Source organism: Salvelinus alpinus, chromosome 21 (assembly GCF_045679555.1).
Source record: "Salvelinus alpinus chromosome 21, SLU_Salpinus.1, whole genome shotgun sequence".
NCBI classification, from domain to species: domain Eukaryota; kingdom Metazoa; phylum Chordata; class Actinopteri; order Salmoniformes; family Salmonidae; genus Salvelinus; species Salvelinus alpinus.
The window spans coordinates 18,864,747-18,890,507 of NC_092106.1; the positions used below are offsets into that span (position 1 = coordinate 18,864,747).

Consider the following 25,761-nt stretch of genomic DNA (forward strand, 5'->3'; position numbering starts at 1 on the left):
TGCACCATACTCTTCAGCCTCAGCTCATGTCACTTTCCCTTTTCTTTCCCAGGGTTCCCTTCTTTTTTTCTAATTTCTTTTAGCAGCTCAGCTGAATGTCTTTCAGTGGTACAGAGTGCACTCAGTGTCTTTCTCGGTCTATAGTGAAGCAGGTTAGAACACGCCCCTGTGTTTCTCTGTCTCTATTGAAGCAGGTTTAAACAGGGCCCTGGGTTTCTCTGTCTCTATTGAAGCAGGGTAGAACAGGGCCCTGGGTTTCTCTTTCTCTATTGAAGCAGGTTAGAACAGGGCCCTGGGTTTCTCTGTCTCTAGTGAAGCAGGTTAGAACAGGGCCCTGGGTTTCTCTGTCCCAATTGAAGCAGGTTAGAACAGGGCCCTGGGGTTCTGTCTCAAGTGAAGCAGGTTAGAACAGGATCCTGTGTTTCTCTTTTTCTCTAGTGAAGCAGGTTAGAACAGGACTCCGGGTTTCTCTTTTTCTATAGTGAAGCAGGTTAGAACAGGGCCCTGGGTTTATCTTTTTCTCTAGTGAAGCAGGTTAGAACAGGGCCCTGGGGTTCTGTCTCAAGTGAAGCAGGTTCGAACAGGATCCTGTGTTTCTCTTTTTCTCTAGTGAAGCAGGTTAGAACAGGACTGGGTTTCTCTTTTTCTCTAGTGAAGCAGGTTAGAACAGGACTCCGGGGTTTCACCTTTTCTCTAGTGAAGCAGGTTATAACAGGACCCTGGGGGAAGGTGACAAAATTATCAACTAATAGTTTTCAGTCAAGTACACAAATGGTGAGTGAGAAGGACAGAGGGGTGTGCGTGTGTGGCCGTGTGTCCGCTGGTTAACCCAACATGTCTGTTCCCAATGGTTTAAAGCCACGTCCCCAAGTGCAAAAAGAGGTGAAGTGAGAAGTGAGTTGATGTGTCAGTCAGTCAGTCAGTCAGTCAGTCAGTCAGTCAGTCAGTCAGTCAGTCAGTCAGTCAGTCAGTCAGTCAGTCAGTCAGCCCGCCCGCCCGCCCGCCCGCCCGCCCGCCCGCCCGCGCCTGCCTGCCTGCCTGCGTGCGTGCGTGCGTGCGTGCGTGCGTGCGTGCGTGCGTGTGTGGTGGACCGCTGTGGTGTGTTTTGTTGTTCTTGCGATGGATATCTGTGTGTTAAAACAAGCAATGGTAGAAAGGAACCCAGTCAGTCACATAATTGACCTGGTAGTTTCTGCGAATGGCTACAAGAGGCTGTCCAAGTCAAACAGGAGATAGGAGCATCATTACCAAACCTACAGTAGGGAACAATAGAGGTTTTCACAGAGCTAACCAGAGGATTGGAGTCTAGAGTCTAGCATCCACACGGCTTAATATGCCCAATTCATCAGACATTATGAAACAAACTTCATGAAATGATTCACATATACTAGCCCAAAGAGGTGCATTCACGTTCACATGCAATGAGTGCTCTTTCTAGACATTCAGGCAGTAAAGAGTATTACTGTAAGATCAGATTAAAAAGCAGACCACTAAAGTAAGAGGTGTGTGTGTGTGGCAAGAATCTGTATAGATGGAAAGGCCCTGTGCCCTTCTAACCGCTCTGTTTCTCCATAAGTGGGACCCATAGACCTAGCTCTCATAGTCTGTACTTTCATTGGTCTCCTGACAGGTCCCCAAACACACTGGAACGTACCACTCTCTTTGGCAGGGAGGAAATCCTCACTCCACACCAACAGATTACATCAACTGCTTGCTTTCTTCCAAACCACCCACCCCCACCCACCCCCACACCCCCCCACACACACAGTACTGTACATACATACAAAAACACAGTGCTACATGTGGTGGCAGAGGCAAGGTTTTCTGTACCACGATAACATCGGACAAGAGGTGGAGCTCCTCCAAAACCTACACGCAAGCCGGTGGAATCAACCGGCCAAATCCACACTCCAATAGTACATGGAAGTAGGCCTAATTAAGTAAATCATAAACCTATGTGGACCGCCATCCGACAATTTGATAAATAATTAGAACATAACAAGTTCCTGCTACACACAGGGCCTGGTGGCGAGTGACATACTTCCTGGGTTTGGAGGGTCACACACTTTTATGAACACAGTGCACAAGCACATGCACACTGAGTGTACAAAACATTAGGAACACTGTCCTAAAATTGAGTTGCACCCCTTTTTGCACTCAGAACAGCCTCAATTCATCAGTGCATGTACTCTACATGGTGTTGAAAGTGTTCCACAGGGATGCTGGCCCATGTTGACTCCAATGCTTCCCACAGTTGTGTCAAGTTGGCTGGATGTCCTTTAGGTGGTGGACCATTCTCGATACATATGGGAAACTGTTGAGTGTGAAAAACCCAGCAACGTTGCAGTTCCTGGCACATTCAAACCGGTGCGCCTGGCACATACTACCATACCCCGTTCATACATTTTTTGTCTTGCCCATTCACCCTCTGAATCCATGTCTCAAGGCTTAAAACCCTTCTCCAACCTGTCTCCTCCCCTTCATCTACACTGATTGAAGTTGATTTAACAAGTGACATTATTAATCATTTTTATTTTATTGTTGTTTTATTTATTTTTACCACTGTTTCTCCCCAATTTCGTGATATCTAATTGGTAGTCACAGTCTTGTCCCGCTGCAACTCCCGTACGAACTTGGGAGAGGCAAAGGTTGAGAGCAATGTGTCCTCCAAAACACGGCCCTGCCAAGCCTCACTGCTTCTTGACACACTGCTCGCTTAACCCGGAAGCCAGCCGCACCAATGTGTCGGAGGAAACGCCGTACAACTGGTGACAGAAGTCAGCGTGCAGGCGCCCGGCCCGCCACAGGAGTTGCTAGAGCACGATGGGACAAGGACATCCCGGCCGGCCAAACCCTCCCCTACCCCGGACATTATTATTAAGGGTTCATAGCTTTCACCTGATCAGTTTATGTCAAAATCAAATCAAATCTTATTTGACACATGCGCCGAATACAACAGGTGTAGACCTTACAGTGAAATGCTAATTTACAAGCCCTAACCAACAATGCAGTTAAAATATAAAAAATAATAGGAAATAAAAGTAACAAATAATTAAAGAGCAGCAGTAAAATAACAATAGCGAGGCAATATACAGGGGGAACCGGTACAGAGTCAATATGCGGGGGCACCGGTTAGTCGAGGTAAGCACCGGTTAGTCGAGGTAATTGAGGTAATATGAACATGTTGGTAGAGTTATTAAAGTGACTATGCATAGATAATAACAGAGTGTAGCAGCAGTGTAAAAGGGGGGCAATACAAATAGTCTGGGTAGCCATTTGATTTGATGTTCAGGAGTCTTATGGCTTGGGGATAGAAGCCTCTTGGACCTAGACTTGGCGATCCGGTAGCAGAGAGAACTGTCTATGACAGTCTATGTCTAGGGTGGCTGGAGTCTTTGATAACTTTTAGGGCCTTCCTCTGACACCGCCTGGTATAGAGGTCTTGGATGGCAGGAAGCTTGGCCCCAGTGATGTACTACGCTGTACGCATTACCCTCTGTAGTGCCTTGCGGTTGGAGGCCGAGCAGTTGTCATACCAGGCAGTGTTGCAACCAGTCAGGATGCTCTCGATGTTGCAGCTGTAGAACCTTTTGAGGATCTCAGGACCCATGCCAAATCTTTTTAGTTTCCTGAGGGGGAATAGGCTTTGTCGTGCCCTCTTCACGACTGTCTTGGTGTGTTTGGACCAGTCTAGTTTGTTGTTGATGTGGACACCAAGGAATTTGAAGCTCTCAACCTGCTCCACTACAGCCCCAATCGATGAGAATGGGGACGTGCTCGGTGCTCCTTTTCCTGTAGTCCACAATCATCTCCTTAGTCTTGATTACGTTGAGGGATAGGTTGTTATTCTGGCACCACCCGGCCAGGTCTCTGACCTCCTCCCTATAGGCTGTCTCGTCGTTGTCGGTGATCAGGCCTACCACTGTTGTGTCGTCAGCAAACTTAATGATGGTGTTGGAGTCGTGCCTGGCCATGCAGTCGTGGGTGAACAGGGAGTACAGGAGGCGACTGAGCACGCACCCCTGGGGAGCTCCAGCGTTGAGGATCAGCGTGGCAGATGTTTTGCTACCTACCCTCACCACCTGGGGGTGGCCTGTCAGGAAGTCCAGGATCCAGTTGCAGAGGGAGGTGTTTAGTCCCAGGATCCTTAGCTCGGTGATGAGCTTTGAAGGTACTATGGTGTTGAACGTTGAGCTGTAGTCAATGAATAGCATTCTCACATAGGTGTTCCTTTTGTCCAGGTGGGAAAGGGCAGTGTGGAGTGCAATAGAGATTGCATCATCTGTGGATCTGTTTGGGCGGTATGCAAATTGGAGTGGTCCTGGGGTTTCTGGGATAAATGTGTTGATGTGAGCCATTACCAGCCTTTCAAAGCACTTCATGGCTACGGACGTGAGTGCTACGGGTCTTTCCTCCAGCATCTTCACCAGGTCTTTTGCTGTTGTTCTGGGAATGATTTGCACTTTTCGCACCAAAGTATGTTCATCTCTAGGAGACAGAATGCGTCTCCTTCCTGAGTGGTATGACGGCTGCGTGGTCCCATGGTGTTTATACTTGCATACTATTGTTTGTACAGATGAACGTGGTACCTTCAGGCGTTTGGAAATTGCTCCCAAGGATGAACCAGACTTGTGGAGGTGTACAATTTTTCTGAGGTCTTGGCTGATTTCTTTTGATTTTCCCATGATATCAAGCAAAGAGGCACTGAGTTTGAAGGTAGGCCTTGAAATACATCCACAGGTACACCTCCAATTGACTCAAATGATGTCAATTAGCCTATCAAAAGCTTCTAAAGCCATGACATCATTTTCTGGAATTTTCCAAGCTGTTTAAAGGCACAGTCAACTTAGTGTATGTAAACTTCTGACCCACTGGAATTGTGATACAGTGAATTATAAGTGAAATAATCTGTCTGTAAACAATTATTGGAAAAATATCTGTGTCATGCACAAAGTAGATGTCCTAACCGACTTGCCAAAACTATAGTTTGTTAACAAGAAATTTGTGGAGTGGTTGAAAAACGAGTTTTAATGACTCCAACCTAACTGTATGTAAACGTCCGACTTCAACTGTAGATAGTGTGGTCTACAGCTTATCATGAGATACTGTACCTCAGGTGAGCAAAACCTCGTGCACCAGCTGTTGTTTACAAATAAACATAAACTGCCACCCCTTGTCTTACCAGAGGCTGCTGTTCTATCCTGCCGATACAGTATAAAACCTGCCAGCTGTATGATGTTCATGGACAGAGCAGGTGTTCCTAATGTTTTGTACACTCAGTGTATACGCACGTACACATAAACATGCTCGTGCACTCACACATCCACAGTTTGTATCCATTATTTTTGGATGCTGATGAGGATATACCGTAAATATTAGCGTTAAAATGTAATGACTGGTTGACAGAGTTAGTTGCATGTCAGATATATAGCAGACACCAGTTCCCTTACAATGGCTCTATTAACATAGGTCAGGGCTGGATCCTGAACGTGGCCTCCATAAACACTGGCCTAACACTGGCTGAGGACAAAGGCTGGACTGGGTTATGTTATACTGGGGTTGGGCTGAGAGTAGACTAGGGTTGGAATATACTAAACCGGGCTAAAACAGGTGTCCTCTTCACGGCTCCAATGGAATTCATGTTGGGGTTGAACCATTAAGCAAAATCACATCAGCAACATTATGTTGCTAGCGCAAATCTAATTCCTGGAAGAGTATGTTTAGGAGTCTTCCTGTCCCACCCCCTCCTTATATCCCTCTCTCTCCATCTATCCATCTCTCTATCTGTGTCACCTGCCCCTGGCTGTGGCGACAGTAGGTCTCTGGCTGTGCCTGAAAACTCAAATCTGTGTGACTGCAGGCTTTGTTCTGAGCGTGAGCCTGAGTGTGTGTGTCTGGGGTTGTGTGTTGAGGGGGAAATGTCAAAGAGGGTGATTTGTTCCATCATCCAGCATTCCAATACCGCGTCCCTCTGTGTGTGTGCGAAAGCCGGATAGAGAGAGAATCTGTGTATGAGTGAATCCTTCAGGTCTAGGCCAATGGGGCCTACAGTATGTCTAAGGATAGGGGAAACTGGGCACTGCACGTGGAGACACTCTCTAAGCTATACACCATCTGGCCCTGCCCATCAAAGGCCTCTCTCTCTATGAACCGAACACACACATACACGTTCTCTACATTACAGACAGCCATCAACCAGAGGTCCATATTAGATTTGCCTCCATTACGTCCGAGTTATTCCCTGATTGAAGCTTGGTGCCACTGTCACACAAAGACAGCCTGCATCCCAAATGTCACCCTATTCTATATAGTAGGGCCCATAGGCATCTGGTCAAAAGTAGTGCACTACATAGGGAACAGGGTGTAGTTTGGGACTTATTCAGTCAGACAGAATGGATGTGCATGTCTCAGACTCGGCTCCATTTGACCCCCCCTCAAACAATATTTAGCCCATTCCTCTATGTCTCCCTCTCTCAAGAAAGGGTTAAGTTCATGTTTATAGGAGGGCCCAAGGCAGAGGAAAATGGGGGGAGATTGGATGTAATGTGATCAGTAATGAATTTTGTGTTGCATTAGAGGGGGCTGTAGCCGTAGCGATGGATGGACAAGCGCAGACTACAAGTGTCCGGGAGTCGGCCCCTAATCTAATGACGAGCAGAGTCACAGAGACAGGAGCAATTATAGAGGGACAGAGAGAGAGAGAGAGAGAGAGAGAGAGGGACAGAGAGAGAGAGACACAGAGAGAGCGGGCGAGAGAGGAGGGGGCGAGGGAGTCCCAAAGAGTGTCCATTCCATGTGACTGCCATTGCTGCTGCAGGGGCCTCTGTAAATGAATAGGTCCAAACAAGATTATGTCGTAAAAGATGGGCAACGAGAGCGAGAGAAAGAAAGGGATGATAGAAAGAGAGAGAGACGGATGAGAGCAGAGCGAGAAGGGTGAGAGAGAAGGGGATGAGAGGAGGGGTGGGGGGGTAGTCGATGCTAAACACATTAATGCCTTGTGACCCTTTGCCGCTCCTAGCTCCCAGTGGCAGTCTCCTCTCCCTAAGAGAAACCCCTCCTCTCCCACCATAAAAATCAAAGGAACTCTTGTTCACTTAAGGAGAGGAAGAGCGCTGCCGCTTCCTAAATGAGTTAAACATTTGGATTGTCTGAATGGCTGACACACACACACACACACACACACACACACACACACACACACACACACACACACACACACACACACACACACACACACACACACACACACACACACACACACACACACACACACACACACACACACACACACACACACACACAAATATACACCCGCACACTTTTGAAAACTAGCTGCTGCAAAACCAAACAAGCATGATTAAGAGTAGCGGTTGAAAGATAGTAAATGAAAGTTCAAAAAGTTAAGAAAATGAAGTTGACCACTATCACATTTCACAGTTTGAGCGAATGAATGGTCAGTAAATTGGTGGAAAGATTGAAACCATGAAATTATTAATGATGACAAATGATTTATGAGTCTGTGTGTGTGCGCGCGTTAGTGTGTGCGCACGCACGCGCATGTGTGTATATGTGTGTGTGTGCGTGTCTGTGTATGGGTTAGTGTGTGTTTGTATGTTTGTGACTGACCGGTAGCCGAGCCCACTATGTCTCTGGATGGTGACTCTGACATGGCGTCTGCCAGCCTCTCTCTCAGCCCCTCCTCGGTGGACTCCACAGAGCTCATGTGACGCAGGCCAAAGCTCTCTGGCCAGCTTCCACACACCTCCAGCAGGGTCACACTGCGGTCAAACGTCCCTGGAACAACAAACGCAACCATTTATAGACCATCAGCACAACACAACCACAAACACATTCAGTAGAACCCTGAAACATGGTCAGTTAAGGTATACAAAGTATAAATGAGATGTATGATCTGTTAAAGTGCACACTGATCAGTTGAACCATACACACGGTCAAAATAGAAGCAAGAACCTTCTAATAGTCAGTATAACGGCACGCTGGCTACTGCACACTTAGTCGGTCAACCACAAACACAATCAGTCCATACACGACACGGTCATTCCAAATACACAACCACATTCACAACCATAACAACCACACACTAAATCTGTATAACCACACAGACTGTCAAGTGGAGTCCTGACCTCAAACACCACCTAGTGTGCTGTTTTCTTCAAATCTCTACCCCTGAAATGGAAAGCCCTGTCACCAGGCAGCCTCCGTGTCTGTCTCCATCTATCTCTGAAATGGAAAGCCCTGTCACCAGGCAGCCTCCGTGTCTGTCTCCATCTATCTCTGAAATGGAAAGCCCTGTCACCAGGCAGCCTCCGTGTCTGTCTCCATCTATCTCTGAAATGGAAAGCCCTGTCACCAGGCAGCCTCCGTGTCTGTCTCCATCTATCTCTGAAATGGAAAGCCCTGTCACCAGGCAGCCTCCGTGTCTGTCTCCATCTATCTCTGAAATGGAAAGCCCTGTCACCAGGCAGCCTCCGTGTCTGTCTCCATCTATCTCTGAAATGGAAAGCCCTGTCACCAGGCAGCCTCCGTGTCTGTCTCCATCTATCTCTGAAATGGAAAGCCCTGTCACCAGGCAGCCTCCGTGTCTGTCTCCATCTATCTCTGAAATGGAAAGCCCTGCCACCAGGCAGCCTCCGTGTCTGTCTCCATCTATCTCTGGGTCCCAGCCAGCCAGACAGACACTAAAACAACTGATTCAAACAATACTGTCCCCCCATTTTAGCCAATTCCCTCACTCCCCCTGTACTTCAGGATGTGATGAACAGTGAATTAAGTCAAGAGATTTAGTAGCTGGGACAAAGGCTGCAGACACCACTGACTACGGCCCTGGTTAAAGGGATACTTCGGGATTTTAGGAATGCGGCCCAGTCATTGGGTTAACGCTAGTGGTTTAAAAATGGTTTAAAAATCCCAAAGTATCCCTTTAAATCCAGCAAATAGAAAAGTAGGCCTTGTTGTTTGTTTAGTCAAAGGTGGGTGTCTTGTTGGAAAACACAGTGTACGTGCAGAGAGGCACTCTCTCTTCTGTGGGGTATTAACAGCCCCAGAGTAAATATGGAATGCAGACACACAGGCATGAACAAGATGTGTATGTTTCTTTAGGCTAGCCTGGTGCTTTTTAGGATACCACAGGGTATACACTGTATCATTAGAAAACACAACTAGAAGGGACAGTGAATTGGATGGAGGGATAACATCAAACAAGGGAAGAGGATAGGTCCTTTTTTCCTGGAAAGTTAAGAAGAGCCACTGGACTGATAAACAGAGCGGAAAGACAGAGAGAGAGGGAGAGAAAGAGAGAGAGAGATGTAGAGAAAGACAATGACTGATAGAAAAGGAGGCATGACAGAGTAGAGGTAAGGAAAATACAAAACAGAGAAGGAACTAGAGTGAGAAAACACCAGTAAAATGCTGGAATGATCTTTATCTTAAAAGAGCCTCCCTAGACTTGCTCCTATTGTTTGTTTGTTTGGTGGTTGTGGTCTGGTGGTTGTGGTCTGGTGGTTGTGGTCTGGTGGTTGTGGTCTGGTGGTTGTGGTCGTGGTTTGGTGGTTGTGGTCTGGTGGTTGTGGTCTGGTGGTTGTGGTCTGGTGGTTGTGGTCTGGTGGATGTGGTCAGGTGGTTGTGGTCAGGTGGTTGTGGTCTGGTGGTTGTGGTCTGGTGGTTGTGGTCTGGTGGTTGTGGTCTGGTGGTTGTGGTCGTGGTTTGGTGGTCGTGGTCTGGTGGTCGTGGTCTGGTGGTTGTGGTCTGGTGGTTGTGGTCTGGTGGTTGTGGTCTGGTGGTTGTGGTCTGGTGGTTGTGGTTTGGTGGTTGTGGTTTGGTAGTTGTGGTCTGGTGGTTGTGGTTTGGTGGTTGTGGTCTGGTGGTTGTGGTCTGGTGGTTGTGGTCAGGTGGTTGTGGTCAGGTGGTTGTGGTCTGGTGGTTGTGGTTTGGTGGCTGTGGTTTGGTGGTTGTGGTTTGGTAGTTGTGGTCTGGTGGTTGTGGTTTGGTAGTTGTGGTCTGGTGGTTGTGGTTTGGTGGTTGTGGTTTGGTGGTTGTGGTCTGGTGGATGTGGTCAGGTGGTTGTGGTCAGGTGGTTGTGGTCAGGTGGTTGTGGTCTGGTGGTTGTGGTCTGGTGGTTGTGGTCTGGTGGTTGTGGTCTGGTGGTTGTAGTCTGGTGGTTGTGGTTTGGTGGTTGTGGTTTGGTGGTTGTGGTCTGGTGGTTGTGGTCTGGTGGTTGTGGTTTGGTGGTTGTGGTCTGGTGGTTGTGGTCTGGTGGTTGTGGTTTGGTGGTTGTGGTCTGGTGGTTGTTATTTGGTCTCTCTACACTGACACCTAGTCCCCTGGCCCAGACTGGGTCTGTGTTATCAGAAGGAGCAGTGACAGTGGACCCTTTGATCTCAGAGTTAAGTTCAGTGTCTATCTATGCCCTTGGTGTATGGAGACCTGGCCAGCCTCAGCCACACTGTGGCCCACTGACAGGCTTTAATGCTGGGGCGAGAGCCCGCACGGGCCGCCCTGCCTGGCCTGGTTCTACACACAGATAAGAGGGACCAGGTCTCCACTTGGCTATCTGCTGTTAGACACACACTGTCCCGGGCAAGCCAGGAGACGCTGATAACTTTACACCACTTCATAAAAAAGCTGTGTGTGTATGTGCGTTGGTGATTCCTCAAAGGACCGCCCCCCCCCTTGCCAGCAGGCCCACTATCAAAGCCATGGCCAAGAGCCTGTGTGTGGGGTGTTGTGTGTGTGTGGGTGAGACAGAGAACAGTAGCCCTGTGTGCCATAGTAGGGACATGACGTTATTATAGTTACCAAGCTGTTGATTTGATGTTTTACCACAGTGTGGAATTACATTTTTGACCCTTTAAACAACCCTCTGTCCTTGCTGTGAAAAATGGCCCATCTTTCTGAGACCTCACTATGCTGGTGTGTGAACCGTGTGTGACGTTTAGTGAGCTAGTTCATTTATTTACATGGGCTGAGTACGTAACGGGTGGAATTGAGGTGTGAGAGCTTGTGTTAGTCTGTGTCAGCGTAAGAATAAGTGTGTCCTGAATTCACTGTCACAGAACTCCAGATGCTCTATGAAGACTTCCTTCACAAAGCTATTAACCCATTAGTCTCAATCAACATGATGGCAGGATCCTAATGGTATGAACTCATTTCTCACACCCACGCCTGGGGTTCACGTCAACCACTACAGAGCAAAAACACTAACCACAACACGGAAACTACTACAGTCCTAGCCAAAGGTTTTGAGAATGACACAAATATAAATTTTCACAAAGTCTGCTGCCTCAGTTTGTATGATGACAATTTGCATATACTCCAGAATGTTATGAAGAGTGATCAGAAGAATTGCAATTAATTGCAGTCCCTCTTTGCCATGCAAATGAACTGAATCCCCAAAAAACATTTCCACTTCATTTCAGCCCTGCCACAAAAGGACCAGCTGACATCATGTCAGTGAATCTCTCGTTACCACAGGTGTGGGTGTTGACGAGGAAAAGGCTGGAGATCACTCTGTCATGCTGATTGAGTTCGAATAACAGACTGGAAGCTTCAAAAGGAGGGTGGTGCTTGGAATCATGTTCTTCCTCTGTCATCCATGGTTACCTGCAAGGAAACACGTGCCGTCATTATTGCTTTGCACAAAAAGGGCTTCACAGGCAAGGATATTGCTGCCAGTAAGATTGCACCTAAATCAACCATTTATCGGATCATCAAGAACTTCAAAGAGAGCGGTTCAATTGTTGTGAAGAAGGCTTCAGGGCGCCCAAGAAAGTCCAGCAAGCGCCAGGACCGTCTCCTAAAGTTGATTCAGCTGCGGGATCGGGGCACCACCAGTACAGAGCTTGCTCAGGAATGGCAAGAGGCAGGTGTGAGTGCATCTGCACGCACAGTGAGGCGAAGACTTTTGGAGGATGGCCTGGTGTCAAGAAGGGCAGCAAAGAAGCCACTTCTCTCCAGGAAAAACATCAGGGACAGACTGATATTCTGCAAAAGGTACAGGGATTGGACTGCTGAGGACTGGGGTAAAGTCATTTTCTCTGATGAATCCCCTTTCCGATTGTTTGGGGCATCCGGAAAAAAGATTTTCCAGAGAAGACAAGGTGAGCGCTACCATCAGTCCTGTGTCATGCCAACAGTAAAGCATCCTGAGACATTCATGAGTGGGGTTGCTTCTCAGCCAAGGGAGTGGGCTCACTCACAATTTTGCCTAAGAACACAGCCATGAATAAAGAATGGTACCAACACATCCTCCAAGAGCAACTTCTCCCAACCATCCAGGAACAGTTTGGTGACGAACAATGCCTTTTCCAGCATGATGGAGCACCTTGCCATAAAGTGATAACTAAGTGGTAACTAAGTGATAACAAAAGTGATAACTAAGTGGCTCGGGGAACAAAACATTGATATTTTGGGTCCATGGCCAGGAAACTCCCCAGAGCTTAATCCCATTGAGAACTTGTGGTAAATCCTCAAGAGGCGGGTGGACAAACAAAAACCCACAAACTCCAAGCATTGATTATGCAAGAATGGGCTGCCATCAGTCAGGATGTGGCCCAGAAGTTAATTGACAGCATACCAGGGCGGATTGCAGAGGTCTTGAAAAAGAAGGGTCAACACTGCAAATATTGACTCTTTGCATCAACTTCATGTAATTGTCAATAAAAGCCTTTGACACTTATGGAATGCTTGTAATTATACTTCAGTATTCCATAGTAACATCTGACAAAAATATCTAAAGACACTGAAGCAGCAAACTTTGTGAAAATTAATATTTGTGTAATTCTCAAAACTTTTGGTCACGACTGTACACCAAAGTATGTCTTAATAGTTACTACACCAAAACCACCATGACACTGATTTATTAAAAATAAAAAACGGAAATCATATTTACATAAGTATTCAGACCCTTTACTCAGTACTTTGTTGAAGAACCTTTGGCAGCGATTATAGCCTTGAGTCTTAGGTATGACGCTACAAGCTTGGCACACCTGCATTTGGGGAGTTTCTCCCATTCTTCTCTGCAGATCCTCTCAAGCTCTGTCAGGTTGGATGGGGAGCGTCGCTGCATAGCTATTTTCAGGTCTCTCCAGAGATGTTCGATCAAGTTCAAGCCGAGGCTCTGGTATTCAGAGACTGGTCCCGAAGCCACTCCTCCGTCCAGTTGGAAGGTAAATCTTCTCCTCAGTCTGAGGTCCTGAGAGCTCTGGAGCAGGTTTTCATCAAGGATCTCTCTGTACTTTGCTCTGTCCCTGCTGCTCAAAAACATCCCCACAGCATGATGGACACAATCCTGGACACAATCCTGTCTCGGAGCTCTACGGACAATTCCTTCAACTTCATGGCTTGTTTTTTTTATATAGACGGGTGTGTGCCTTTCCAAATCATGTCCAATCAATTCAATTTACCACAGGTGGACTAAAATGAAGTTGTATAAACATCTCAAGGATGATCAATGGAAACAGGATTTACCTGAGTTCAATTTCGAGTCTCATAGCAAAGGGTCTGAATATTTATGTAAATAAGTTATTTCTGCTTTTTATTTTTTTATACATTTGCAAAAATGTCTGTTTTCACTGTCATTATGGGGTATTGTGAGTAGATTGAAACATTTTTATATAATCAATTTTAGAATAAGGCTGTAACGTAACAAAATGTGGAAAAAGTAAACGGGTCTGAATATATTTCGACTGCACTGTACGTAGATGTCAAGTTCACCAGTCCCCCCCCGCCCCCTCTCCATCAGGGGTGATCTCTCGATCCTCTAGCCTGTGACAGCCAGTCCCACTCCTCCACTCCTGTCATTATCATTATGAAGCTAATCAAATAACCCTGGCACTCCTCAGGGGTTAGTAGGAACCGAGGGGCAGAGTGAGTGTGGAGCAGCATGATATGGGCTTCCTCTTCTGCAGTGTGGGGCTTTGGTTTGTGTCCATCTCAATCCCTCTTTTTTCTATTTGTCACCGACCATTTTCTAGCGACAACTGAAACATGAGGACATGATGTTCACAATCATTTTAGCGAGAGAGGAGAGACAGAAGAGACCGAGGAGAGAGTAGAGAGAGAGAGAAGAAAGAGGGGAGAGGAGAGAGAGAGAGAGAGAGAGAGAGAGAAGAAAGAGGGGAGAGGAGAGAGAGAAGAGACCGAGGAGAGAGTAGAGAGAGAGAGAGAGAAGAAAGAGGGGAGAGGAGAGAGAGAGAGAAAGGAGAGAAAGAGAGAGAAATAGAAAGAGGGGAGAGGAGAGAGAGAAGAGACCGAGGAGAGAGTAGAGAGAGAGAGAGAGAGAAGAGACCAAGGAGAGAGAGAGAGAAGAAAGAGGGGAAAGGAGAGGAGAGAGAGACCGAGGAGAGAGGAGAGAGAGAGAGAAGAAAGAGGGGAGAGGAGAGGAGAGAGAGACCGAGGAGAGAGGAGAGAGAGAGAGAAGAAAGAGGGGAGAGGAGAGGAGAGAGAGAAAGGAGAGAAAGAGAGAGAAATAGAAAGAGGAGAGAGAGATTTTTTTTTATCATGGTAAAACTAAATCCCAGGCTGGATTAGTTCTCCCAGCTGTTAGTTCACCACCACACCGACTGACAATCAGGCCCTACTGATCTCTCCCAACGCTAGTTTCCTTAAAGACTTAATCAGTGTGTGTGTGTTCACCTTTACAACAGGGCGGCAGCTCAGGATGGCACAGCTGGACTCACACACAAACACACACTGCACGCAATGCATAACTACCCGCCACATGCCATCATCTCTGGGCTACCTGGCTGCTAAACAGCCTAATGACGGGAGGCTAACGGTTGGCTAGCTGATAGCGATAATTCAATTAGGCTTTACTGTACGGGGGTGCCATTAGAGCGGCGAAGCTAACGAGTCCTTAGGGCTGTAAACGGAGGGTTGTAGGGACGGGGTCATTTGTGTTGGGAAAACAAACGCCTTCTGGAAAACAAACATGCCACTGCGTAAATCAGGATTTGACCGGATTGAAGGACACAGAGGTGTATACTTGGAAAGATACAGACTAACCCCCTGAGTTCGACCTGGACAACTTGTACCTGGAGCAGTTGGGGCACGGAATGCATGTCTGTCTTGGTGTGGTGACTAGCTGGGATGTGAGACAGCAGATTTGAGGTTGAGGCTATGTCTTTATCAGTGGTAGTCAAACACACACACTCTTCTTGCGCTGTGACCAAGTCTGACAGAGTGTGTGTGATGTTGGCCAGGCAGGGCAGGTCCATGGAGAGGAGAATCAGTGAGAGAGGAGAGCTGCTTGCCAGAGCAGTTAAGTGGTGAGCGACTTGTTAAGTGTTAATCGAGCTGTAACTCCCAGGATTAACGCCTGTGATAGGTAGCTAGCTCCCAGGAGGTCTCTCTTTGCTCTTCACTAGATTCCCTGTCTTTCATTACACTAGGCCCTGTTTTTAAATGATTTACTCCCCCTCCCTCTCTCTCCTGGGTTGGCTGAGTACTAGTAATCCTGTCAATACTGGGGCTTGCCCGGGGCCAAAGACTCACACCCACACGTAAGCACACACACACACACGTAAGCACACACACACACGCACACGTACACGTAAGCACACACGTAAGCACACGTGCACACACACGTAAGCACACACACGCAAGCACACGTGCACACGTAAGCACACGCGCACACACGCAAGCACACGTGCACACGTAAGCATACACACACACACGTAAGCACACACACACACACGCAAGCACACGTGCACACGTAAGCATACACACACACACGCAAGCACACGTGCACACGTAAGCACACACAGAGAGAGGCTTCACTTTGCACCTCCCTGTTTAAAGCTAGTTTAAAGGAGTGTCAGAGAGGCAATGATGGCTAGCTCACGATTAGCCTTAAACCTTTAATAGCAGAGGAGGTTGTCTGTCTCTGCACTGTGTGTGGCACTGTCAGACAGACTTCAAAGCCTTTGAGACAAACACACACCTCTCTGTACTGTAGTGTGTATACATATCTGACCCACATGCTCTCTGTCTTGGTGGGGGAACTTTTTATAGGCGACAGCATGGTTTGTCTTTAAACCGTTCAATAGGAAAAGGGTCTAAAAGTGGCGGTAGGTTCAGTCAGTGAGATCAAAGGATAGAAGGGAGATAGGACATAATTGTCCCAACAACATAACCCCCATACCAGGACGGTGAGTGTGACAAGGCCGCACAGATATCCCAGCAGATAATAACTCTCTGTTCTCTCTCTGTGTGTGGGATTAGACCTGTGACTCAGCCTGCCTCCCTTCTAATCTGAAACTGGAACCTGCATCATCAAAATGGTTGATACTGGGATACTGCAAATGCTGCACAGACTGTGGCCTGGAAAAATGTCATATTGTGTGTCTGTCAATGTACACGTGACTGCACCGTATAGTTCCCAAACACACCAGTGCCATATGTTCACGTGCTTTGACCCTGAACGATGGTACCACACATAAGTGTCTGTGTTTGCACATGCATCATGTAAACACACAGCGCACCATGTAATGTGTGTGACTGCGTGTCTTCTCCAGTGCTGATTATGCTGGCTTGTCTGTTATGAGGGCACCTGAGAGGGGACAGATTGGCTATCGAGAGGACACACACACACACACCAATGTAAATGACATATAAAAGAACATCAGGATCAAAGTACGAGATGCCTGGTATGATGCAGGCTGGGCCGCTGGTGTTTAGCGCAAAACAATATGGCAACATTGGTTGTTTATTCCTGGATAGGAATGGCCGCCATCTTATCAACACAATAAAATATATATATTTTTACAGCAGTGTTTGGTAAATAATATTCTCTTTGGATTCGAAGACATTGACTGGGTCCAGATATTCTTTATACATCATGGCGCCGCCGGGAGCAGTAACCGGGCCAACCTGGAGGCCACCCGGGAGGCCAACCTGCCTTATGGGGACTGTGGTTCTGGTTTGAAGGTCTGTTCTGCTGGTGTTTTGATGGCTCTGACCACTTAACAACACAAGAGAGAGAGACGCAGGAGGCTTACATGAAAAGGGAAGGGCTCTGTTTTCTCCTTTTCAAATCAAATCAAATCAAATTGTATTGGTCACATAGACATATTTAGCAGATGTATTTACGGGTGTAGCGAAATGCTTGTGTTCCTAGCTCCAACAGTGCGGTAGTATCTAACAATTTACAACAACACACACATCAAAAAGTAAAATAATGGAATAAAGAAATATATAAATATTAGGACGAGCAATGTTGGAATGGCATTAACTAAAATACAGCAGAATGTAATACAGTATATAGTATATAGTTGTTATTCTGTCTCTCACTGTTCAAATAAACCTACCATTAAAATTATAGACTGATCATTTCTTTGTCAGTGGGCAAACGTACAAAATCAGCAGGGGATCAAATACTTTTTTCCCTCACTGTACATGAGTAAAGCAGTACGTAAACATGATTAAAGTGACGAGTGTTCCATTATTAAAGTGGCCATTGATTCCATGTCTATGTATATAAGGCCGTAGAGGCTAAGGTGCAGGGTTGAGTAGCTGGGCGGTACCGGCTAGTGATGTCTATTTAACAGTCTAATGGCCTTGAGATAGCTATTTTTCAGTCTCTCTGTCCCAGCTTTGATGCACCTGTACTGACCTCGCCTTCTGGATGATAGTGGGGTGAACAGGCCGTGGCTCGGGTCATTGATCTTATTGGCCTTCCTGTGACATTGGGTGCTGTAGGTGTCCTGGAGGGCAGGCAGTATGACCCTGTGATGCGTTGGGCAGACCGCACCACCCTCTGGAGAGCCCTGCGGTTGCGGGCGGTGTAGTTGCCGTACCAGGTGGGGATACAGCCTTACAGGATGCTCTCAATTGTGCATCTGTAAAAGTTTGTGAGGGTTTTAGGAGCCAAGCTAAATTTCTTCAGCCTCCTGAGGTTGAAGAGGTGCTGTTGCATCTTCTTCACCACACTGTCTGTGTGGGTGGATCATTTCAGATCGTCAGTGACGTGTACGCCGAGGAACTTGAAGCTTTCCACCTTCTCCACTGCAGTCACGTCGATGTGGATGGGGCGTGCTCCCTCTGCTGTTCCCTGAAGTCCACCATTAGCTCCTTCGTTTTGTTTACATTGAGGGAGAGGTTATTGTCCTGGCATCACTGTGCCAGGGCCCTCACCTCCTCCCTGTAGGCTGTCTCGTCATTGTTGGTAATCAGGCCTACTACTATTGTGTCGTCTGCAAACTTGATTGAGTTGGAGGCGTGCGTGGCCACGCAGTCATGGGTGAACAGGGAGTACAGGAGGGGGCCCCTTTGTTGAGGATCGGTGAAGTGGCGGTGTTGTTTCCTACCCAGTTGCACAGGGCGGGGTTCAGACCCAGGGCCCCGAGCTTAATGATGAGCTTGGAGGGTACTATGGTGTTGAAGGCTGAGCTATAGTCAATGAACAGCATTCTGACGTAGTTATTCCTCTTGTCCAGATGGGATAGGGCAGTGTGCAGTGCGCAGGCGATTGCATCATCTGTGGATCTATTGGGGCGGTATGCAAATTGAAGTGGGTCTAGGGTGTCGGGTAAGGTAGAGGTGATATGATCCTTAACTAGCCTCTCAAAGCACTTCCTGATGACAGAAGTGAGTGCTACAGGGCGATAGTCATTTAGTTCAGTTACCTTTGCTTTCTTGGGTACAGGAACAATGGTGGACATTTTGAAGCAAGTGGGGACAGCAGACTGCGATAGGGAGAGATTGAATATGTCTGTAAACACTCCAGCCAGCTGCGGGCGGTGTAGTTGCCGTACCAGGTGGGGATACAGCCTTACAGGATGCTCTCAATTGTGCATCTGTAAAAGTTTGTGAGGGTTTTAGGAGCCAAGCTAAATTTCTTCAGCCTCCTGAGGTTGAAGAGGTGCTGTTGCATCTTCTTCACCACACTGTCTGTGTGGGTGGATCATTTCAGATCGTCAGTGACGTGTACGCCGAGGAACTTGAAGCTTTCCACCTTCTCCACTGCAGTCACGTCGATGTGGATGGGGCGTGCTCCCTCTGCTGTTCCCTGAAGTCCACCATTAGCTCCTTCGTTTTGTTTACATTGAGGGAGAGGTTATTTTCCTGGCATCACTGTGCCAGGGCCCTCACCTCCTCCCTGTAGGCTGTCTCGTCATTGTTGGTAATCAGGCCTACTACTATTGTGTCGTCTGCAAACTTGATTGAGTTGGAGGCGTGCGTGGCCACGCAGTCATGGGTGAACAGGGAGTACAGGAGGGGGCCCCTTTGTTGAGGATCGGTGAAGTGGCGGTGTTGTTTCCTACCCAGTTGCACAGGGCGGGGTTCAGACCCAGGGCCCCGAGCTTAATGATGAGCTTGGAGGGTACTATGGTGTTGAAGGCTGAGCTATAGTCAATGAACAGCATTCTGACGTAGTTATTCCTCTTGTCCAGATGGGATAGGGCAGTGTGCAGTGCGCAGGCGATTGCATCATCTGTGGATCTATTGGGGCGGTATGCAAATTGAAGTGGGTCTAGGGTGTCGGGTAAGGTAGAGGTGATATGATCCTTAACTAGCCTCTCAAAGCACTTCCTGATGACAGAAGTGAGTGCTACAGGGCGATAGTCATTTAGTTCAGTTACCTTTGCTTTCTTGGGTACAGGAACAATGGTGGACATTTTGAAGCAAGTGGGGACAGCAGACTGCGATAGGGAGAGATTGAATATGTCTGTAAACACTCCAGCCAGCTGGTCTACGCGTGCTCTGAGGACTCGGCTAGGGATGCCGTCTGGGGCGGCAGCCTTGCAAGGGTTAACACGCTTAAACGTCTTACTCACATCGGCCACGGAGAACGAGGGCCCACAGTCTTTTCTAGCGGGCCGCGTCGGTGGTACTGTGTTATCCTCAAAACGGGCGAAGAAGGTGTTTAGTTTGTCTGGGAGCAAGACGTTGGTGTCCGCGACGTGGCTGGTTTTCCTTTTGTAGTCCGTGATTGTCTGTAGACCCATACTTCTCGTGTCTGAGCAGTTGAATTGCGACTCCACTTTGTCTCTGTACTGACGTTTTGTCTGTTTGATTGCCTTACAGAGAGAATAACGACACTGTTTGTATTCGACCATATTCCCAGTCACCTTGTCATGGTTAAACGCGGGGATTCACACTTTCAGTTTTGCGCGAATGCTGCCATCCATCCATGGTTTCTGGTTTGGGTAGGTGTTAATAGACACCGTGGGAACAACATCCCCTATACACTTCCTGATGAACTCAGTCACGTGTCCGTGTAAACATCAATGTTATTCTCTGAGGCTACCTGGAACATATCCCAGTCCGCATGATCAAAACAATCTTGAAGCATGGATTCCAATTGGTCAGACCAGCGTTGAATAGACCTTAGCACGGGTACTTCCTGTTTAAGTTTCTGCCTATAGGAAGGGAGGAGCAAAATGGAGTCCTGATTTGATTTGCTGAAGGGAGGGCGGGGGAGGGCCTTGTAGGCGTCTCGAAAAGGCGAGTAGCAGTGATCTAATGTTTTTCCTAAGCGAGTAGTACAGTCAATGTGTTGATAGCGTTTTCCTCAAATTTGCTTTGTTAAAATCCCTAGCTACAATAAATGCGGCCTCAGGATATGTGGCTTCCAATTTGCATAAAGTCCAGTGGTGTAGTGCCTTGAGGGACGTCATGGTATCAGCTTGAGGGGGAATATACACGGCTGTGACTAAAACAGAAGAGAATTCTCTTGGAAGGTAATACGGTTGGTATCTGATTGTGAGGTATTCTAGGTCGGACGAACAAAAGGACTTGAGTTTCTGTATGGTATCACAATCACATTATGAGTAGTTAGTCATGAAACATACACCCCTGCCTTTCTTCTTCCCAGAGAGTTCTTTATTCCTATATGTGCGATGAACTGAGAACCCAGCTGGCTGTATGGACGGGGACAGTATATCCAGAGAGAGCCATGATTCCATGAAACAGAGTATGTTACAGTCCCTGATGTCTCTCTGGAAGGAGATCCTCGCCCTGAGCTCGTCTACTTTATTATCCAGAGACTGAATATTAGCGAGTAATATACTCATAAGCAGTGGATGGTGGGCCCGCCTCCTGAGTCGGACTAGAAGTACACTCCGAATACCTCTTCTCCACTGGCAGCGTCTTGGAGCAGCCTTTGGGATAAGTTCAATTGCCCTGGGGTGTACGAACAAAGGATCCAATTCGGGAAAGTAGTATTCCTGGTCGTAATGCTGTTGAGTTACCGCTGCTCTGATATCCAAAAGTTATTTCCGGCTGTATGTTATAACACAAAAAAATTATAATATAATAATGTAAGAAATAACACACAATAAAACTAAATATTGCAAAGTTGCTTAGGAGCTAGAAGCAGAGCTGCCGTGTATGTCGGCACCATCTTAACACACCACTTACCATTTTCCAGGGCCTGTGCTGGCGGGGTGTGTATGTTAGGGGAGTGTGGTGGTAATGATGGGGTGAGGAGGTGCCCTGGTCTTGATTAGAGAGGAGCAAGTGGTTTGACACAGAGAAAACCTCTCCAGGGTGTGTTTCCTGACAAACGGCAGGCATGGTCTGACAGCGACGATCTGTGTGTGTGTACTTCTACAGCCTGGTGCCGACGGGTCACCCTCAGGTCAGAGAATCACGCCTTAATACTCTCTCTGTCAAACAGCAGGTTTCACTACAACCCAACATGGCAACACAGAGACCCAAACAGCCTTCATATCTCTACCCAGAATTTGGCAACCCAGCAAACACAACAAATACATCGCAAATGAGCCCTATGGGCTCTTGTCAAAAGTAGTGCACTCTATCGGGAATAGGGTGCCATTTGTGACACATACAATCACATGCCACTTCTAACTTTACCCCTCCTGACTTAACAACACTTAACACAGTGACTTATCTGCCTCTATCCAATTAAAATAATGTATATAGCATCTCCCCAACCCAAACACCTTGGGGAAGACTAGTCCCTTCATCTCATTACCATAAGTGGCTAACCACACCTAAACAAAGTGTGGGTATAGGTAAAACATGGACTGTCTATGAAAAGCAAAGGCCTATCTTTGGTAGTGCACTTCATGGTTTAGCAGTAGTTAACTGATTTCAGGGAGCATCGAGTTGCAGTGTAATTGAATGAGGCTAATGTGATGACGATGCGGTGATGGTCATGAGTTACACACTGATGTTCAGGCCCATTTGTTTGCTTGACAGGACAGAAATGTGTGTCCTCTTCTCTCACCCTCTTTCCCTCCCTCCCCATAATCTCTCTATTTTCCCATTATAACAACACCATCCCCAATTGTTAAAAAAAATCACAGAGGGGACCTACTTCCAGGAAGTAAAATCCGCTTCTGGAGAATCCTCTATTCAGTTCAGGCTGATAGGATTGTGGCCTAAACCAAGTATTCACCTGGGACTAGTTCCTTTCTCTCATCTTTGTCTCATTCTGTCATTTTGCAGAAAGCCGCTTATCTGGCTGTCGCTGGTCCCCTCTCGAGGGAGGATGAGAGGATGCTCCTTCCCTCACTCAATCCATCCCTCCAACCGTCTATCCATGGGTATTCACAGTATCCGACCCTAGTCACCTACACTTGGGATGGCAGTAGTGTCAGTAGTATTGGACTGTATTGTTGGCTGTAGATTTCTCAACATACAGTACATCAATATTCTGATAAAGCTTTGGTGGTTTTAGAGACTTCATCTCCAGCATAGCCATCTCCAAACTCATGGTAAAATGAATAAAGCACATACATTGAAGAACACACATTTCCCATGAGGTTATTATCACAACTGTTCTTTAATAATGGTGCACTCTGATCTTACTAGAATATTGTTGTTGACTTGTGGAGTATGGGGGGGGAAAAGTGTTTTCCTACATAGTTAAACGTCCAATGCAGCCATTTTTATCTCAATATCAAATAATTTCTGGGTAACAATTAAGTGCCTTACTGTAATTGTTTTCAATTAAAATTGTAAAAAAGAAACAAAAATAGCTTCTTAGCAATGGGCAATTATTTTTCTAGGACTCTCTGGGAGTGGTCTGAGTGGGGAAAGGAAAACTGACAATTTGCTGGTATTGGCAGAGAGGTTTGGAACCGCTGGCTTTCGCTGAACCCCTCGAGGGAGGACGCTCCTTCCCTCACTCAATCGACCCAGCCATCCCTAAATCCTTGGTTATTCACAGAATCCAACCCTAGTCAACTACTTTTGGGATGGCATTAGCAACACAAGGAGTGGACTGTATAGGCCTTAGACTGCTCAACATACGTGTGTACGTGTGACAGAGTGTACGTGTGACAGTGTGATAGTGTGTACGTGTATGTCACTGTATCTAAATAAATAAAAAACAGTCTCATACTCTAAATATGCTCCCAACAATTGAATGGGTACACAACCATGAGTCACGGTATCTGTCTCAGCCCTGGGTCCAGCCCCTGACTGGCCTCCAAACAAGCTCTGTAAATCCTCACCCCACATACCTGCAGTAAAAGTGTCAGGATCTGCACTTTTATCTCACACACACACGCACACGCACACACACACACACACACACACACACACACACACACACACACACACACACACACACACACACACACACACACACACACACACACACACACACACACACACACACACACACACACACACACACACACACACGCACACGAGGTCTCAGTAGCCCTGTCTTGTTACACATACAAGTCCAGCCCTGCCCGTCTCTCTCCAGTCTTCCATAATGGAGATCACCCCCTCATTTACAGATGAATAGTCTAGATACATATTGACATATGACATATTGACAGACATGCCTTGATACAGTACTAATAACATGAGGCTCACATCAACAGACTCAGGCTTCATTAAGCTGTCTGTCACTGTCTGCATGCCAAAAGGCACTCTAATCCCTATATAGTGCACTACTTTTGACAAGGGCCTCTGGTCAAAAGTAGTGCATTATAGAGGATGTAATGTTGAAATTTAAGATTAATGAAGTTAATATTTAGTTAAGAGTAATTAACACAATGCTTAGCATACTTCTATATTTTCCCTCTATATCATAGTTATGATTTCCAGTGTTCTATTTGGGACACTCCTTTTGATGGTCACTAGATTTGATATGGAACGTTATGGATTGTTCTCATATCTTTTGATAGTGATTGATGCCAGACTGGAGGTACAAGGACTTAAGACACTGATTGTTAATGTACTTTGTGACCCTGTGTGATTCGGTAGCAGCTGATGTGACTTCCTACAGCCACTCGGCGGGTGTTACCAGAACATTGGTTCTGTGACATTAGAATAAAAGGGCCCGCTTAGAGAAGGCCAGTTACACATTTTCTATGCTTCTATGCTAGAGGTTGTCTCCCTGTTGCAACTTGTATTAAACCTTTTTTAGTAAACCTTTATTTAACTAGGCAAGAACAAATTCTTATTTACGCTGACGGCCTGGCAATAGACGAGGTAAAAAAACAAAACACACAATGCAAAAAAACAAAGTAAGAAAACGGACAGAAGACACCGGCAACAGCAGTGTGTTCAAAACAACATGCTTCCTTACATAAGGTAACACAAACTAGTGACATCGGGTGACAACAAGAAACTACATGTCTCAACAACCTGTTCATCTATTTGTCCTTTCAACTCCTCCAGGGACACCAGGTCCTGTAGTTGTAGGTTGGTGTGGAGGGAATTCCAAGACCAGGGGACTGAGTAATGAAAGGACCTTTTTTCAGGACTCTTAGCATAAAACAAGATGGAGATCTGCGCTGAATGTGTTTTCATTTCGAGCTAGAAGAGAGGATAGATAAAACAACAGTTTTCCGAAAATGGCCTTGTAAATAAGAATGTATTGTACCAGTGTTTGAGCCTGCGTGTTGCTAGTGATGTCCACCCGACAGCACGCTAGAGATCACAATGGTGAGTTAGACGTCTCTGTTTGGTGACAAAACGAAGGGCTGCATGATACACAGAGTCAAGAGCCTTCAGTGTAGAGCTTGAGGCTTGCACATACATAGTATCACCATAGTCTAATACAGAGAGAAAAGTACAACGAATCAACTATTTTCTGTCAGTAAAGGAGCCACAATTTTTTTTTGCCAGTAATAAAACCCAATACACAGCTTGAGTTTCCTGACAGGTTCTCTACATGGGTGGTGAAGCTGAACTTCTCAACCACCCAAACGTTTGTAACTTTTGACTTGCTCTATAGAATGTCCCTCCAAGGTAGTAATTACATGGTTTTCAGAGTGTTTAGTGTAGGAAAAAACCTTGCATTTTGTTTTGGAGGAATTTAGAACACGCTTCAAATCGTACAGATTCTGTTGAATGATGGCAAAAGCTGTTTGAGCTTTTTCAAACGTCAAACTGCTGCCACTTGAACAGAGAACAGTGTTGTCTCCCAATGGTGTTGATCTAGATAATAAACAGGGGACCTAAAATTGATCCTTGAGGCACACCCGAGCACAACTCTATGGAGTCTGACTTCCAACCACACACCGGGTTCTATTTGACAGGCAGTTCAAACCACTCCAGAGCATGACCAGTAATCCCAACACACTTCAATCTCTGCACCAAGAAAGTATGGTCCAGTGTCAAACGTCTTTGACAAGTCTATGAATATAGATATACCTGATTGCATACCACACAAAATATAGTTTTCCCGGTGGCACACTTTATCAACGACTAGTCTCCTTTTGTTTCATCTGGAAATTCCTATTATAGAGGTAATAGGGTGCCTTATGGGACGCAGTCATAGACATTCACCGCCAGTTGTCAATATATACT

The 25,761-nt window shown here is 46.6% G+C and overlaps 1 protein-coding gene across 7 annotated transcripts in view; it reads right to left on the bottom strand.

Moving 5' to 3' along the window:
* The window catches only part of LOC139547962 (BCAS3 microtubule associated cell migration factor-like), a 361,432-nt gene that overhangs the window by 18,822 nt on the left and 316,849 nt on the right, over nt 1-25,761 (bottom strand). For 6 of the 7 annotated variants that reach the window (XM_071357199.1, XM_071357197.1, XM_071357201.1 and 3 more), the window contains one exon: nt 7,630-7,797. The exons of the other annotated variant lie outside the window; for it this stretch is intronic. In XM_071357199.1, coding sequence (XP_071213300.1) covers nt 7,630-7,797 — 168 coding nt within the window. The remainder of the gene's footprint in view (nt 1-7,629; nt 7,798-25,761) is intronic. 7 annotated transcript variants of the gene reach the window in all.